Source organism: Necator americanus, chromosome IV, assembly GCF_031761385.1.
Source record: "Necator americanus strain Aroian chromosome IV, whole genome shotgun sequence".
In the NCBI taxonomy this organism is placed as follows: Eukaryota; Metazoa; Nematoda; class Chromadorea; order Rhabditida; family Ancylostomatidae; genus Necator; species Necator americanus.
The window spans coordinates 1-16,570 of record NC_087374.1 but is presented as its reverse complement, the minus strand read 5'-3'; the positions used below and the strand labels follow the sequence as shown (position 1 = coordinate 16,570).

The 16,570-nt window shown below is 51.3% G+C and overlaps 13 protein-coding genes across 13 annotated transcripts; all 13 read left to right on the top strand.

Annotated features, from left to right (window-relative positions):
• Positions 1-98: 98 nt before the first annotated feature.
• Positions 99-1,328, top strand: RB195_000013 (uncharacterized protein; the record flags this gene model as incomplete). Its single annotated transcript, XM_064196140.1, has 1 exon — positions 99-1,328. The coding sequence occupies one exon, from the start codon at positions 99-101 to the stop codon at positions 1,326-1,328; it is 1,230 nt and encodes a 409-aa protein (XP_064052021.1).
• A 126-nt stretch (positions 1,329-1,454) lies between these two features.
• Positions 1,455-3,185, top strand: RB195_000012 (uncharacterized protein; the record flags this gene model as incomplete). The annotated part of the gene is made up of 1 exon (XM_064196139.1): positions 1,455-3,185. One exon carries the CDS (start codon positions 1,455-1,457, stop codon positions 3,183-3,185), a length of 1,731 nt encoding a protein of 576 aa, XP_064052020.1.
• A 103-nt stretch (positions 3,186-3,288) lies between these two features.
• RB195_000011 (uncharacterized protein) lies at positions 3,289-4,050 on the top strand (the record flags this gene model as incomplete). The annotated part of the gene is made up of 1 exon (XM_064196138.1): positions 3,289-4,050. One exon carries the CDS (start codon positions 3,289-3,291, stop codon positions 4,048-4,050), a length of 762 nt encoding a protein of 253 aa, XP_064052019.1.
• A 211-nt stretch (positions 4,051-4,261) lies between these two features.
• On the top strand, positions 4,262-5,317 carry RB195_000010 (uncharacterized protein; the record flags this gene model as incomplete). The annotated part of the gene is made up of 1 exon (XM_064196137.1): positions 4,262-5,317. One exon carries the CDS (start codon positions 4,262-4,264, stop codon positions 5,315-5,317), a length of 1,056 nt encoding a protein of 351 aa, XP_064052018.1.
• An 82-nt stretch (positions 5,318-5,399) lies between these two features.
• Positions 5,400-6,899, top strand: RB195_000009 (uncharacterized protein; the record flags this gene model as incomplete). The annotated part of the gene is made up of 1 exon (XM_064196136.1): positions 5,400-6,899. The coding sequence occupies one exon, from the start codon at positions 5,400-5,402 to the stop codon at positions 6,897-6,899; it is 1,500 nt and encodes a 499-aa protein (XP_064052017.1).
• Positions 6,900-7,006: 107 nt separating this feature from the next.
• On the top strand, positions 7,007-8,125 carry RB195_000008 (uncharacterized protein; the record flags this gene model as incomplete). The annotated part of the gene is made up of 1 exon (XM_064196135.1): positions 7,007-8,125. One exon carries the CDS (start codon positions 7,007-7,009, stop codon positions 8,123-8,125), a length of 1,119 nt encoding a protein of 372 aa, XP_064052016.1.
• A 341-nt stretch (positions 8,126-8,466) lies between these two features.
• RB195_000007 (uncharacterized protein) lies at positions 8,467-9,249 on the top strand (the record flags this gene model as incomplete). Its single annotated transcript, XM_064196134.1, has 1 exon — positions 8,467-9,249. The coding sequence occupies one exon, from the start codon at positions 8,467-8,469 to the stop codon at positions 9,247-9,249; it is 783 nt and encodes a 260-aa protein (XP_064052015.1).
• Positions 9,250-9,296: 47 nt separating this feature from the next.
• On the top strand, positions 9,297-9,581 carry RB195_000006 (uncharacterized protein; the record flags this gene model as incomplete). Its single annotated transcript, XM_064196133.1, has 1 exon — positions 9,297-9,581. The coding sequence occupies one exon, from the start codon at positions 9,297-9,299 to the stop codon at positions 9,579-9,581; it is 285 nt and encodes a 94-aa protein (XP_064052014.1).
• A 39-nt stretch (positions 9,582-9,620) lies between these two features.
• Positions 9,621-11,111, top strand: RB195_000005 (uncharacterized protein; the record flags this gene model as incomplete). The annotated part of the gene is made up of 1 exon (XM_064196132.1): positions 9,621-11,111. The coding sequence occupies one exon, from the start codon at positions 9,621-9,623 to the stop codon at positions 11,109-11,111; it is 1,491 nt and encodes a 496-aa protein (XP_064052013.1).
• A 53-nt stretch (positions 11,112-11,164) lies between these two features.
• On the top strand, positions 11,165-11,887 carry RB195_000004 (uncharacterized protein; the record flags this gene model as incomplete). The annotated part of the gene is made up of 1 exon (XM_064196131.1): positions 11,165-11,887. The coding sequence occupies one exon, from the start codon at positions 11,165-11,167 to the stop codon at positions 11,885-11,887; it is 723 nt and encodes a 240-aa protein (XP_064052012.1).
• A 73-nt stretch (positions 11,888-11,960) lies between these two features.
• Positions 11,961-13,820, top strand: RB195_000003 (uncharacterized protein; the record flags this gene model as incomplete). The annotated part of the gene is made up of 1 exon (XM_064196130.1): positions 11,961-13,820. The coding sequence occupies one exon, from the start codon at positions 11,961-11,963 to the stop codon at positions 13,818-13,820; it is 1,860 nt and encodes a 619-aa protein (XP_064052011.1).
• A 39-nt stretch (positions 13,821-13,859) lies between these two features.
• Positions 13,860-14,999, top strand: RB195_000002 (uncharacterized protein; the record flags this gene model as incomplete). Its single annotated transcript, XM_064196129.1, has 1 exon — positions 13,860-14,999. One exon carries the CDS (start codon positions 13,860-13,862, stop codon positions 14,997-14,999), a length of 1,140 nt encoding a protein of 379 aa, XP_064052010.1.
• Positions 15,000-15,126: 127 nt separating this feature from the next.
• Positions 15,127-16,494, top strand: RB195_000001 (uncharacterized protein; the record flags this gene model as incomplete). Its single annotated transcript, XM_064196128.1, has 1 exon — positions 15,127-16,494. The coding sequence occupies one exon, from the start codon at positions 15,127-15,129 to the stop codon at positions 16,492-16,494; it is 1,368 nt and encodes a 455-aa protein (XP_064052009.1).
• Between the last annotated feature and the right edge of the window lie 76 nt (positions 16,495-16,570).

Below are 16,570 nucleotides of genomic sequence, written 5' to 3'. Positions count from 1 at the left end.
GGAGAAAAGACTATGGCGGGGCGACTATTTGCGACACCTTGCCGCGGGAAAGACTATGGCGGGGCGACTATCTGCAAGACTTTGTCGGAGAAAAGACTATGGCGGGGCAACTATTTGCGACACCTTGTCGGAGGAAAGACTATAGCGGTGCAACTATTTGCAACACCTTGTCGGAGAAAAGACTATGGCGGGGCGACTATTTGCGACACCTTGTCGGAGGAAAGACTATGGCGGGGCAATGCGGGGCGACTATTTGCGACACCTTGTCGGAGAAAAGACTATGGCGGGGCGACTATTTGCGACACCTTGTCGGAGGAAAGACTATGGCGGGGCGACTATTTGCGACACCTTGTCGGAGAAAAGACTATGGCGGGGCAACTATTTGCGACACCTTGTCGGAGAAAAGACTATGGCGGGGCAACTATTTGCAACACCTTGTCGGAGAAAAGACTATGGCGGGGCGACTATCTGCAACACCTTGTCGGAGAAAAGACTATGGCGGGGCAACTATCTGCGACACCTTGTTGGAGGAAAGACTATGGCAGGGCAACTATTTGCAACACCTTGTCGGAGAAAAGACTATGGCGGGGCGACTATTTGCAACACCTTGTCGGAGAAAAGACTATGGCGGGGCGACTATTTGCGACACCTTGTCGGAGGAAAGACTATGGCGGGCAGGCGACTATTTGCAACACCTTGTCGGAGAAAAGACTATGGCGGGGCAACTATTTGCGACACCTTGTCGGGAGAGGAGGAAAGGAACTATGGCCGGGGGCAACTATTTGCAACACCTTGTCGGAGAAAAGACTATGGCGGGGCAACCATTTGCGACACCTTGTCAGAGGAAAGACTATAGCGGTGCAACTATTTGCGACACCTTGTCGGAGAAAAGACTATGGCGGGGCAACCATTTGCGACACCTTGTCGGAGAAAAGACTATGGCGGGGCAACCATTTGCGACACCTTGTCGGAGGAAAGACTATGGCGGTGCAACTATTTGCGACACCTTGTCGGAGGAAAGACTATGGCGGGGCAACTATTTGCGACACCTTGTCGGAGAAAAGACTATGGCGGGGCAACTATTTGCGACACCTTGCCGGAGAAAAGACTATGGGGGAACTATTTGCGACACCTTGTCGGAGAAAAGACTATGGCGGGGCAACTATTTGCAACACCTTGTCGGAGAAAAGACTATGGCGGGGCAACTATTTGCGACACCTTGTCGGAGGAAAGACTATGGGGGCAACTATTTGCAACACCTTGTCGGAGGGAACTATTTGACATTGCGGGGGACTATTTGCGACACCTTGTCGGAGGAAAGACTATAGGCGGGGCAACTATTTGCGACACCTTGTCGGAGAAAAGACTATGGCGGGGCGACTATTTGCGACACCTTGTCGGAGGAAAGACTATGGCGGGGCGACTATTTGCGACACCTTGTCGGAGGAAAGACTATGGTGGGGCAACTATTTGCAAGACTTTGTTGGAGAAAAGACTACGACGGGGCAACTATCTGCGATACCTTGTCGGAGAAAAGACTAGGATGGGGTAACTATTTGCGACACCTTGTCGGAGAAAAGACTATGGTGGGGCAACTATTTGCGACACCTTGTCGGAGGAAAGACTATGGCGGGGCGACTATTTGCGACACCTTGTCGGAGGAAAGACTATGGCGGGGCGACTATTTGCAACACCTTGTCGGAGAAAAGACTATGGCGGGGCGACTATTTGCGACACCGGGAAACTTGGGTTTACACCTTGTCGGAGAAAGACTTGGGGGCGGAGGAAAGACTATGGGAGGGCAACTATTTGCAACACCTTGTCGGAGGAAAGACTATGGCGGGGCGACTATTTGCAACACCTTGTCGGAGAAAAGGCTATGGCGGGGCAACTATTTGCGACACCTTGTCGCAGAACAGAGGATGGAAGGCGAAGTCAAAGCCACGGGGTGGCAACTATTTGCAAGACTTTGTTGGAGGAAAGACTATGGGAGGGCGACTATTTGCGACACCTTGTCGGAGGAAAGACTATGGCGGGGCGACTATTTGCGACACCTTGTCGGAGGAAAGACTATGGCGGGGCGACTTTCTGCAACACCTTGTCGGAGGAAAGACTATGGTGGAGCAACTATCTGCAACACCTTGTCGGAGGAAAGACTAAGGCTATGGGGGCAACTATCTGCGACACCTTGTCGGAGGAAAGACTATGGCAGGGCAACTATTTGCAACACCTTGTCGGAGAAAAGACTATGGCGGGGCGACTATTTGCGACACCTTGTCGGGGAAAAGACTATGAGCGGGGCAACTATTTTCAAGGACTATTTGCAACACCTTGTCGGAGGAAAGATTATAGCGGTGCAACTATTTGCAACACCTTGTCGGAGAAAAAAACTATGGCGGGGCGACTATTTGCGACACCTTGCCGCGGGACAGAGGATGGAAGTCAAAGGCACGGGGTGGCAACTATTTGCGACACCTTGTCGGAGAAAAGACTATGGCGGGGCGACTATTTGCGACACCTTGTCGGAGAAAAGACTATGGCGGGGAAACTATTTGCGACACCTTGTCGGAGAAAAGACTATGGCGGGGCGACTATTTGCGACACCTTGTCGGAGAAAAGACTATAGCGGTGCAACTATTTGCAACACCTTGTCGGAGGTGAAGTCAGAGGCGGGGCAACTATTTGCAACACCTTGTCCTAAAAAAAACTACGACGGGGCAACTATCTGCGACACCTTGTTGGAGGAAAGACTATGGCGGGGCGACTATTTGCGACACCTTGTCGGAGGAAAGACTATGGTGGGGCGACTATTTGCAACACCTTGCCGCGGGAAAGACTATGGCGGGGCGACTATTTGCAACACCTTGTCGGAGGAAAGACTATGGCGGGGCAACTATTTGCGACACCTTGTCGGAGAAAAGACTATGGCGGGGCAACTATTTGCGACACCTTGTCGGAGGAAAGACTATGGCGGGGCGACTATTTGCGACACCTTGTCGGAGAAAAGACTATGGCGGGGCAACTATTTGCGACACCTTGTCGCGGGAAAGACTATGGCGGGGCGACTATTTGCAAACTTTGTCGGAGAAAAGACTATGGCGGGGCAACTATTTGCGACACCTTGTCGGAGGAAAGACTATGGCGGGGCAACTATTTGCAACACCTTGTCGGAGAAAAGACTATAGCGGTGCAACTATTTGCGACACCTTGCCGCGGGACAGAGGATGGAAGGTGAAGTCAAAGGCACGGGGTGGCAACTATTTGCGACACCTTGTCGGAGAAAAGACTATGGCGGGGCAACTATTTGCGACACCTTGTCGGAGAAAAGACTATGGCGGGGCAACTATTTGCGACACCTTGTCGGAGAAAAAGACTATGGCGGGGCAACTATTTGCAACACCTTGTCGGAGAAAATGGGGCACTATTTGCGAACCTTGTCGGAGGAAGGTGGCAACTATTTGCAACACCTTGTCGGAGAAAAGACTATGGCGGGGCAACTATTTGCGACACCTTGTCGGGGAAAAGACTATGAGCGGGGCAACTATTTGCAACACCTTGTCGGAGAAAAGACTATGGCGGGGCAACTATTTGCGACACCTTGTCGGAGGAAAGACTATGGCGGGGCAACTATTTGCAACACCTTGTCGGAGTAAAGACTATGGCGGGGCAACTATTTGCGACACCTTGTCGGAGGAAAGACTATGGCAGGGCAACTATTTGCAACACCTTGTCGGAGAAAAGACTATGGCGGGGCGACTATTTGCGACACCTTGTCGGAGGAAAGACGTATTGTGGGGCAACTATTTGCAACACCTTGTCGGAGAAAAGACTATGGCGGGGCGACTATTTGCGACACCTTGTCGGAGGAAAGACTATGGCGGGGCAACTATTTGCAACACCTTGTCGGAGAAAAGACTATGGCGGGGCAACTATTTGCGACACCTTGTCGGAGGAAAGACTATAGCGGTGCAACTATTTGCAACACCTTGTCGGAGAAAAGACTATGGCGGGGCAACTATTTGCGACACCTTGTCGGAGGAAAGACTATAGCGGTGCAACTATTTGCAACACCTTGTCGGAGAAAAGACTATGGCGGGGCAACTATTTGCGACACCTTGTCGGAGGAAAGACTATGGCGGGGCAACCATTTGCGACACCTTGTCGGAGGAAAGACTATAGCGGTGCAACTATTTGCAACACCTTGTCGGAGAAAAGACTATAGCGGTGCAACTATTTGCAACACCTTGTCGGAGAAAAGACTATGGCGGGGCAACTATTTGCGACACCTTGTCGGGGAAAAGACTATGGCGGGGGCAACTATTTGCAACACCTTGTCGGAGAAAAGACTATGGCGGGGCAACTATTTGCGACACCTTGTCGGAGGAAAGACTATGGCGGGGCAACTATTTGCAACACCTTGTCGGAGAAAAGACTATGGCGGGGCAACTATTTGCGACACCTTGTCGGAGGAAAAGACTATGGCGGGGGCAACTATTTGCAACACCTTGTCGGAGAAAAGACTATGGCGGGGCAACTATTTGCGACACCTTGCCGGGGACAGATGGAAGTCGGAGAAAAGACTACGACGGGGCAACTATCTGCGATACCTTGTCGGAGAAAAGCCTATGGTGGGGCAACTATTTGCGACACCTTGTCGGAGGAAAGACTATGGCGGGGCAACTATTTGCGACACCTTGTCGGAGGAAAGACTATAGCGGGGCGACTATCTGCAAGACTTTGTCGGAGAAAAGACTATGGCGGGGCAACTATTTGCAACACCTTGTCAGAGGAAAGACTATTGCAGGGCAACTATTTGCAACACCTTGTCGGAGGAAAGACTATGGCGGGGCAACTATTTGCGACACCTTGTCGGAGAAAAGACTATGGCGGGGCAACTATTTGCGACACCTTGTTGGAGGAAAGACTATGGCGGGGCGACTATTTGCGACACCTTGTCGGAGAAAAGACTATGGCAGGGCAACTATCTGCGACACCTTGTTGGAGGAAAGACTATGGCGGGGCAACTATTTGCAACACCTTGTCGGAGAAAAGACTATGGCGGGGCAACCATTTGCGACACCTTGTCGGAGGAAAGACTATGGCGGGGCAACTATTTGCAACACCTTGTCGGAGGAAAGACTACGATGGGGTAACTATTTGCGACACCTTGTCGGAGAAAAGACTATGGCAGGGCAACTATCTGCGACACCTTGTTGGAGGAAAGACTATGGCGGGGCGACTATTTGCGACACCTTGTCGGAGGAAAGACTATGGCGGGGCGACTATTTGCAACACCTTGTCGGAGAAAAGACTATAGCGGTGCAACTATTTGCAACACCTTGTCGGAGAAAAGACTATGGCAGGGAAACTATTTGCGACACCTTGTCGGAGAAAAGACTATGGCGGGGCAACTATTTGCGACACCTTGTCGGAGAAAAGACTATGGCGGGGCGACTATTTGCGACACCTTGCCGCGGGACAGAGGATGGAAGGTGAAGTCAAAGGCACGGGGTGGCAACTATTTGCGACACCTTGTCGGAGAAAAGACTATGGCGGGGCAACTATTTGCGACACCTTGTCGGAGAAAAGACTATGGCGGGGCAACTATTTGCAACACCTTGTCGGAGAAAAGACTATGGCGGGGCGACTATTTGCGACACCTTGCCGCGGGACAGAGGATGGAAGGTGAAGTCAAAGGCACGGAGTGGCAACTATTTGCGACACCTTGTCGGAGAAAAGACTATAGCGGTGCAACTATTTGCAACACCTTGTCGGAGAAAAGACTATGGCGGGGCAACTATTTGCGACACCTTGTCGGAGAAAAGACTATGGCGGGGCAACTATTTGCGACACCTTGTCGGAGGAAAGACTATAGCGGTGCAACTATTTGCAACACCTTGTCGGAGGAAAGACTATGGCGGTGCAACTATTTGCAACACCTTGTCGGGCGACTATTTGCAACACCTTGCCGCGGGAAAGACTATGGCGGGGCGACTATCTGCAAGACTTTGTCGGAGAAAAGACTATGGCGGGGCAACTATTTGCAACACCTTGTCGGAGGAAAGACTATGGCGGGGCAACTATTTGCAACACCTTGTCGGAGAAAAGACTATGGCGGGGCGACTATTTGCGACACCTTGTCGGAGGAAAGACTATGGCGGGGCAACCATTTGCGACACCTTGCCGCGGGAAAGACTATGGCGGGGCGAATAAACCTTGTCGGAGAAAGACTATGCGGGGCAACTATTTGCGACACCTTGTCGGAGAAAAGACTATGGCGGGGCAACTATTTGCGACACCTTGTCGGAGGAAAGACTATGGCGGGGCAACTATTTGCAACACCTTGTCGGAGAAAAGACTATAGCGGTGCAACTATTTGCGACACCTTGCCGCGAGTAGGCGCAAAAGACTATGGCGGGGCAACTATTTGCAACACCTTGTCGGAGAAAAGACTATGGCGGGGCAACTATTTGCGACACCTTGTCGGAGAAAAGACTATGGCGGGGCAACTATTTGCGACACCTTGTCGGAGAAAAGACTATGGCGGGGCGACTATTTGCGACACCTTGCCGCGGGAAAGACTATGGCGGGGCGACTATTTGCGACACCTTGTCGGAGAAAAGACTATGGCGGGGCGACTATTTGCAAACCTTGTCGGAGAAAAGACTATAGCGGTGCAACTATTTGCAACACCTTGTCGGAGGAAAGACTATGGCGGTGCAACTATTTGCAACACCTTGTCGGAGGAAAGACTATGGCGGTGCAACTATTTGCAACACCTTGTCGGAGAAAAAAACTATGGCGGGGCGACTATTTGCGACACCTTGCCGCGGGACAGAGGATGGAAGGTGACTATTTGCAAACCTTGTCGGGAAAGACTATTGGCGGGGCAACATTGACACCTTGTCGGAGGAAAGACTATGGCGGGGCAACTATTTGCAACACCTTGTCGGAGAAAAGACTATGGCGGGGCGACTATTTGCGACACCTTGTCGGAGGAAAGACTATGGAAGGGCAACTGATTGCAACTATTTGCGACACCTTGTCGGAGAAAAGACTATGGCGGGGCAACTATTTGCAACACCTTGTCGGAGAAAAGACTATTGCAGGGCAACTATTTGCAACACCTTGTCGGAGAAAAGACTATTGCAGGGCAACTATCTGCGACACCTTGTTGGAGGAAAGACTATGGCAGGGCAACTATTTGCAACACCTTGTCGGAGAAAAGACTATGGCGGGGCGACTATTTGCGACACCTTGTCGGAGAAAAGACTATAGCGGTGCAACTATTTGCGACACCTTGTCGGAGAAAAGACTATGGCAGGGCAACTATTTGCGACACCTTGTCGGAGAGGAAAGACTATGGCGGGGCAACTATTTGCGACACCTTGTCGGAGGAAAGACTATGGCGGGGCAACTATTTGCAACACCTTGTCGGAGAAAAGACTATGGCGGGGCAACTATTTGCGACACCTTGTCGGAGAAAAGACTATGGCGGGGCGACTATTTGATGGACACCTTGTCGGAGGGAAGAAAGACTATGGCTGGGCAACTATTTGCCACACCTTGTCGGAGAAAAGACTATGGCGGGGCGACTATTTGCAACACCTTGTCGGAGAAAAGACTATGGCGGGGCGACTATTTGCGACACTTTGTCGGAGAAAAGACTATAGGGGGGGCAACTATTTGCAACACCTTGTCGGAGGAAAGACTATGGCGGGGCAACTATTTGCGACACCTTGTCGGAGGAAAGACTATGGCGGGGCAACTATTTGCAACACCTTGTCGGAGAAAAGACTATGGCGGGGCGACTATTTGCGACACCTTGTCGGAGAAAAGACTATGGCGGGGCAACTATTTGCAACACCTTGTCGGAGAAAAGACTATGGCGGGGCAACTATTTGCGACACCTTGTCGGAGGAAAGACTATGGCGGGGCAACTATTTGCAACACCTTGTCGGAGAAAAGACTATGGCGGGGCGACTATTTGCGACACCTTGCCGCGGGACAGAGGATGGAAGGTGAAGTCAAAGGCACGGGGTGGCAACTATTTGCGACACCTTGTCGGAGAAAAGACTGTGGCGGGGCAACTATTTGCGACACCTTGTTGGAGGAAAGACTATAGCGGTGCAACTATTTGCAACACCTTGTCGGAGAAAAGACTATGGCGGGGCGACTATTTGCGACACCTTGTCGGGGGACAGGGTGATGAAGTCAAAGACTATGGGGGGGCAACTATTTGCGACACCTTGTCGGAGAAAAGACTATGGCGGGGCAACTATTTGCAACACCTTGTCGGAGAAAAGACTATGGCGGGGCGACTATTTGCGACACCTTGCCGCGGAGGGGGTATTTGCAACACTTTGTCGGAGAAAAGACTATAGCGGGGCGACTATTTGCAACACCTTGTCGGAGAAAAGACTATAGCGGTGCAACTATTTGCAACACCTTGTCGGAGAAAAGACTATGGCAGGGAAACTATTTGCGACACCTTGTCGGAGAAAAGACTATGGCGGGGCGACTATTTGCAACACCTTGTCGGGAGAAGAAAAGACTATTGTGTGGGGGGCAACTATTTGCGACACCTTGTCGGAGAAAAGACTATGGGGGCAACTATTTGCGACACCTTGTCGGAGAAAAGACTATGGCGGGGCAACTATTTGCAACACCTTGTCAGAGGAAAGACTATTGCAGGGCAACTATTTGCAACACCTTGTCGGAGGAAAGACTATGGCGGGGCAACTATTTGCAACACCTTGTCAGAGGAAAGACTATGGCGGGGCAACTAAGTGCGACACCTTGTCGGAGGAAAGACTATGGCGGGGCAACTATTTGCGACACCTTGTCGGAGAAAAGACTATGGCGGGGCAACTATTTGCAACACCTTGTCAGAGGAAAGACTATTGCAGGGCAACTATTTGCAACACCTTGTCGGAGGAAAGACTATGGCGGGGCAACTATTTGCAACACCTTGTCAGAGGAAAGACTATTGCAGGGCAACTATTTGCAACACCTTGTCGGAGGAAAGACTACGATGGGGTAACTATTTGCGACACCTTGTCGGAGAAAAGACTATGGCAGGGCAACTATCTGCGACACCTTGTTGGAGGAAAGACTATGGCAGGGCAACTATTTGCAACACCTTGTCGGAGAAAAGACTATTGCAGGGCAACTATTTGCAACACCTTGTCGGAGAAAAGACTATTGCAGGGCAACTATCTGCGACACCTTGTCGGAGGAAAGAGGTGAACTAAAGGCGGGGCAACTATTTGCGACACCTTGTCGGAGAAAAGACTATGGCGGGGCGACTATTTGCGACACCTTGTCGGAGAAAAGACTATGGCGGGGCAACTATTTGCGACACCTTGTCGGAGAAAAGACTATGGCAGGGCAACTATCTGCGACACCTTGTTGGAGGAAAGACTATGGCAGGGCAACTATTTGCAACACCTTGTCGGGAGATGCAACACCTTGTCGGAGAAAAGACTATGGCGGGGCAACTATTTGCAACACCTTGTCGGAGAAAAGACTATGGCGGGGCAACTATTTGCGACACCTTGTTGCCGGAGGAAAGACTATAGCGGGGCAACTATTTGCAACACCTTGTCGGAGAAAAGACTATGGCGGGGCAACTATTTGCGACACCTTGTCGGAGAAAAGACTATGGCGGGGCGACTATTTGCGACACCTTGTCGGAGGAAAGACTATGGCGGGGCAACTATTTGCAACACCTTGTCGGAGAAAAGGCTATGGCGGGGCAACTATTTGCGACACCTTGTCGGAGGAAAGACTATGGAGCGGGGCAACTATTTGCAACACCTTGTCGGAGAAAAGACTATGGCGGTGCAACTATTTGCGACACCTTGTCGGAGAAAAGACTATGGCGGGGCGACTATTTGCGACACCTTGTCGGAGAAAAGACTATGGCGGGGCAACTATTTGCAACACCTTGTCGGAGAAAAGACTATAGCGGTGCAACTATTTGCAACACCTTGTCGGAGGAAAGACTATGGCGGTGCAACTATTTGCAACACCTTGCCGCAGGAAAGACTATGGGGGGGGCGACTATTTGCGACACCTTGTCGGAGAAAAGACTATGGCAGGGCAACTATCTGCGACACCTTGTCGGAGAAAAGACTATGGCGGGGCAACTATTTGCGACACCTTGTCGGAGGAAAGACTATGGCGGGGCAACTATTTGCAACACCTTGTCGGAGAAAAGACTATGGCGGGGCAACTATTTGCGACACCTTGTTGGAGGAAAGACTATAGCGGTGCAACTATTTGCAACACCTTGTCGGAGAAAAGACTATGGCGGGGCGACTATTTGCGACACCTTGTCGGAGGAAAGACTATGGCGGGGCAACCATTTGCGACACCTTGTCGGAGGAAAGACTATGGCGGGGCAACTATTTGCGACACCTTGTCGGAGGAAAGACTATGGCGGGGCAACTATTTGCGACACCTTGTCGGAGAAAAGACTATGGCGGGGCGACTATTTGCGACACCTTGTCGCGGGAAAGACTATTTGCAACACTTTGTCGGAGAAAAGACTATGGCGGGGCAACTATTTGCGACACCTTGTCGGAGAAAAGACTATGGCGGGGCAACTATTTGCGACACCTTGTCGGAGAAAAGACTATGGCGGGGCAACTATTTGCAACACCTTGTCGGAGAAAAGACTATGGCGGGGCAACTATTTGCGACACCTTGTCGGAGAAAAGACTATGGCGGGGCGACTATTTGCGACACCTTGTCGGAGAAAAGACTATAGCGGTGCAACTATTTGCGACACCTTGTCGGAGAAAAGACTATGGCAGGGCAACTATTTGCAACACCTTGTCGGAGGAAAGACTATAGCGGTGCAACTATCTGCAACACCTTGTCGGAGGAAAGACTATGGCGGGGCGACTATTTGCAACACCTTGTCGGAGGAAAGACTATTTGCGACACCTTGTCGGAGAAAAGACTATGGCGGGGCAACTATTTGCGACACCTTGTCGGAGGAAAGACTATGGCGGGGCAACTATTTGCAACACCTTGTCGGAGAAAAGACTATGGCGGGGCGACTATTTGCGACACCTTGCCGCGGGACAGAGGATGGAAGGTGAAGTCAAAGGCACGGGGTGGCAACTATTTGCGACACCTTGTCGGAGAAAAGACTATGGCGGGGCAACTATTTGCGACACCTTGTCGGAGGAAAGACTATAGCGGGGCAACTATTTGCAACACCTTGTCGGAGAAAAGACTATGGCGGGGCAACTATTTGCGACACCTTGCCGGAGGAAAGACTATGGCGGGGCTACTATTTGCAACACCTTGTCGGAGAAAAGACTATGGCGGGGCAACTATTTGCGACACCTTGTCGGAGGAAAGACTATGGCGGGGCGACTATTTGCAACACCTTGTCGGAGGAAAGACTATGGCGGGGCGACTATTTGCAACACCTTGTCGGAGAAAAGACTATGGCGGGGCGACTATTTGCGACACCTTGTCGGAGGAAAGACTATGGCGGGGCAACTATTTGCGACACCTTGTCGGAGGAAAGACTATGGCGGGGCGACTATTTGCGACATCTTGCCGCGGGAAAGACTATGGCGGGGCAACTATTTGCAACACCTTGTCGGAGGAAAGACTATGGCGGTGCAACTATTTGCAACACCTTGTCGGAGGAAAGACTATGGCGGGGCAACTATTTGCAACACCTTGTCGGAGAAAAGACTATGGCAGGGCAACTATTTGCGACACCTTGCGGTCGGAAGGTAAAGACTATGGCGGGGCAACTATTTGCAACACCTTGTCGGAGAAAAGACTATGGCGGGGCGACTATTTGCGACACCTTGTCGGAGGAAAGACTATGGCGGGGCAACTATTTGCGACACCTTGACGGTGGAAAGACTATGGCGGGGCGACTATTTGCAAACTTGTGACTATTTGCACACCTTGTCGGAGAAAAGACTATGGCGGGGCAACTATTTGCGACACCTTGCGGGGAGAAGAAGACTATGGCGGGGCAACTATTTGCAACACCTTGTCGGAGAAAAGACTATGGCGGGGCAACTATTTGCGACACCTTGCCGCGGGAGAGGAGAAGACTATGGCGGGGCAACTATTTGCAACACCTTGTCGGAGAAAAGACTATGGCGGGGCAACTATTTGCGACACCTTGTCGGAGGAAAGACTATGGCGGGGCAACTATTTGCAACACCTTGTCGGAGAAAAGACTATGGCGGGGCGACTATTTGCGACACCTTGTCGCGGGAGAGGATGGAAGACTATGGCGGGGGCAACTATTTGCGACACCTTGTCGGAGAAAAGACTATGGCGGGGCGACTATTTGCGACACCTTGTCGGAGAAAAGACTATGGCGGGGAAACTATTTGCGACACCTTGTCGGAGAAAAGACTATGGTGGGGCGACTATTTGCGACACCTTGTCGGAGGAAAGACTATGGCGGGGCGACTATTTGCAAGACCTTGTTGGAGAAAAGACTATGGCAGGGCGACTATTTGCAACACCTTGTCGGAGGAAAGACTATGGCGGGGCGACTATTTGCGACACCTTGTCGGAGGAAAGACTATGGCGGGGCGACTATTTGCGACACCTTGTCGGAGAAAAGACTATGGTGGGGCGACTATTTGCGACACCTTGTCGGAGAAAAGACTATGGCGGGGCAACTATTTGCAACACCTTGTCGGAGAAAAGACTATGGCGGGGCGACTATTTGCGACACCTTGTCGGAGGAAAGACTATGGCAGGGCAACTATCTGCGACACCTTGTTGGAGGAAAGACTATGGCAGGGCAACTATTTGCAACACCTTGTCGGAGAAAAGACTATGGCGGGGCGACTATTTGCAACACCTTGTCGGAGAAAAGACTATGGCGGGGCAACTATTTGCGACACCTTGTCGGAGAAAAGACTATGGCGGTGCAACTATTTGCAACACCTTGTCGGAGAAAAGACTATGGCAGGGCAACTATTTGCGACACCTTGTCGGAGAAAAGACTACAGCGGTGCAACTATTTGCAACACCTTGTCGGAGAAAAGACTATGGCAGGGCAACTATTTGCAACATCTTGTCGGAGAAAAGACTATGGCGACGACTATTTGCGACACCTTGTCGGAGGAAAGACTATGGCGGGGCAACTATTTGCAACACCTTGTCGGAGAAAAGACTACGACGGGGCAACTATTTGCGACACCTTGTCGGAGAAAAGACTATGGCGGGGCTACTATTTGCGACACCTTGTCGGAGAAAAGACTATGGCGGGGCGACTATTTGCGACACCTTGTCGAAGAACAGAGGATGGACTATTGAATGTCGGAAGCGGGTGGCAACTATTTGCAACACCTTGTCGGAGAAAAGACTATGGCGGGGCAACTATTTGCGACACCTTGTCGGAGGAAAGACTATGGCGGGGCAACTATTTGCAACACCTTGTCGGAGAAAAGACTATGGCGGGGCGACTATTTGCGACACCTTGTCGCGGGGAGGAAGGGAAGACTATGGCGGGGGCAACTATTTGCGACACCTTGTCGGAGGAAAGACTATGGCGGGGCAACTATTTGCGACACCTTGTCGGAGGAAAAGACTATGGCGGGGCAACTATTTGCGACACCTTGTCGGGAAGAATGGGGGTTTCGGAGAAAAGACTATGGCGGGGCAACTATTTGCGACACCTTGTCGGAGGAAAGACTATGGAAGGTGGAAGTCTATTTGCAACACCCGAGAAAGGGGGGCAACTATTTGCGACACCTTGTCGGAGAAAAGACTATGGGGCGACTATTTGCGACACCTTGTCGGAGAAAAGACTATAGCGGGGCGACTATTTGCAACACCTTGTCGGAGAAAAGACTATGGCGGTGCAACTATTTGCTACACCTTGTCGGAGGAAAGACTATGGACGGGGCAACTATTTGCAACACCTTGTCGGAGAAAAGATTGGGGGACTATTTCCACCTTGGCGGGGCAACTATTTGCAACACCTTGTCGGAGAAAAGACTATGGCGGGGCAACTATTTGCAACACCTTGTCGGAGAAAAGACTATGGCGGGGCAACTATTTGCAACACCTTGTCGGAGAAAGACTATGGCGGGGCAACTATTTGCGACACCTTGTCGGAGAAAAGACTATGGCGGGGCAACTATTTGCGACACCTTGTCGGAGGTTGCGGAGAAAAGACTATGGCGGGGCGACTATTTGCGACACCTTGTCGGAGGAAAGACTATGGCGGGGCGACTATTTGCAACACCTTGTCGGAGAAAAGACTATGGCGGGGCAACTATTTGCGACACCTTGTCGGAGAAAAGACTATGGCAGGGCAACTATTTGCAACACCTTGTCGGAGAAAAGACTATGGCGGGGCGACTATTTGCGACACCTTGTCGGCGGAGACATGGGGACGATTTGGAATTGTCGGAGGGAAGACTATGGCGGTGCAACTATTTGCAACACCTTGTCGGAGAAAAGACTATGGCGGGGCAACCATTTGCGACACCTTGTCAGAGGAAAGACTACGATGGGGTAACTATTTGCGACACCTTGTCGGAGGGAAGACTATGGCGGGGCAACTATTTGCAACACCTTGTCGGAGGAAAGACTACGATGGGGTAACTATTTGCGACACCTTGTCGGGGGAAAGACGGACTTTTGACACTTGCGGAGGAAAGACTATGGGAGGGCGACTATTTGCGACACCTTGTCGGAGGAAAGACTATGGCGGTGCGACTATATGCGACACCTTGTCGGAGGAAAGGCTACGATGGGGTAACTATTTGCGACACCTTGTCGGAGAAAAGACTGTGGCGGGGCAACTATTTGCGACACCTTGTTGGAGGAAAGACTATAGCGGTGCAACTATTTGCAACACCTTGTCGGAGAAAAGACTATGGCAGGGAAACTATTTGCGACACCTTGCCGCGGGACAGAGGATGGAAGGTGAAGTCAAAGGCACGGGGTGGCAACTATTTGCAACACCTTGTCGGAGAAAAGACTAGGATGGGGTAACTATTTGCGACACCTTGTCGGAGAAAAGACTATGGCGGGGCGACTATTTGCGACACCTTGTCGGAGGAAAGACTATGGCGGGGCGACTATTTGCGACACCTTGTCGGAGAAAAGACTATGGCGGGGCAACTATTTGCAACACCTTGTCGGAGAAAAGACTATGGCGGGGCAACTATTTGCGACACCTTGTCGGAGGAGAAAGACTATGGGCGGGGCAACTATTTGCGACACCTTGTCGGAGGAAAGACTATGGCGGGGCAACTATTTGCAACACCTTGTCGGAGAAAAGACTATGGCGGGGCAACTATTTGCGACACCTTGTCGGAGAAAAGACTATGGCGGGGCAACTATTTGCAACACCTTGTCGGAGGAAAGACTATGGCGGGGCGACTATTTGCGACACCTTGTCGGAGGAAAGACTATGGCGGGGCGACTATTTGCGACACCTTGTCGGAGGAAAGACTATGGCGGGGCGACTATTTGCGACACCTTGTCGGAGGAAAGACTATGGCGGGGCAACTATTTGCAACACCTTGTCGGAGAAAAGACTATGGCGGGGAAACTATTTGCGACACCTTGTCGGAGAAAAGACTATGGCGGGGCGACTATTTGCGACACCTTGTCGGAGAAAAGACTATAGCGGTGCAACTATTTGCAACACCTTGTCGGAGAAAAGACTATGGCGGGGCGACTATTTGCGACACCTTGCCGCGGGAAAGACTATGGCGGGGCGACTATCTGCAAATATGGGGGGCAACTATCTGCGACACCTTGTCGGAGAAAAGACTATGGCGGGGCAACTATTTGCAACACCTTGTCGGAGAAAAGACTATGGCAGGGCAACTATTTGCGACACCTTGTCGGAGGAAAGACTATGGCGGGGCAACTATTTGCGACACCTTGTCGGAGGAAAGACTATGGCGGGGCGACTATTTGCAACACCTTGTCGGAGGAAAGACTATGGCGGGGCGACTATTTGCAACACCTTGTCGGAGAAAAGACTATGGCGGGGCGACTATTTGCAACACCTTGTCGGAGAAAAGACTATGGCGGGGCGACTATTTGCGACACCTTGTCGGAGGAAAGACTATGGCGGGGCGACTATTTGCGACACCTTGTCGGAGGAAAGACTATGGCGGGGCGACTATTTGCAACACCTTGTCGGAGGAAAGACTATGGCGGGGCGACTATTTGCGACACCTTGTCGGAGGAAAGACTATGGCGGTGCGACTATATGCGACACCTTGTTGGAGAAAAGACTGGTGGGGCAACTATTTGCAACACCTTGTCGGAGGAAAGACTATAGCGGTGCAACTATTTGCAACACCTTGTCGGAGGAAAGACTATGGCGGGGCAACTATTTGCGACACCTTGTCGGAGGAAAGACTATGGCGGGGCGACTATTTGCGACACCTTGTCGGAGAAAAGACTATGGCGGGGCGACTATTTGCGACACCTTGCCGCGGGACAGAGGATGGAAGGTGAAGTCAAAGGCACGGGGTGGCAACTATTTGCGACACCTTGTCGGAGAAAAGACTATGGCGGGGCGACTATTTGCAAC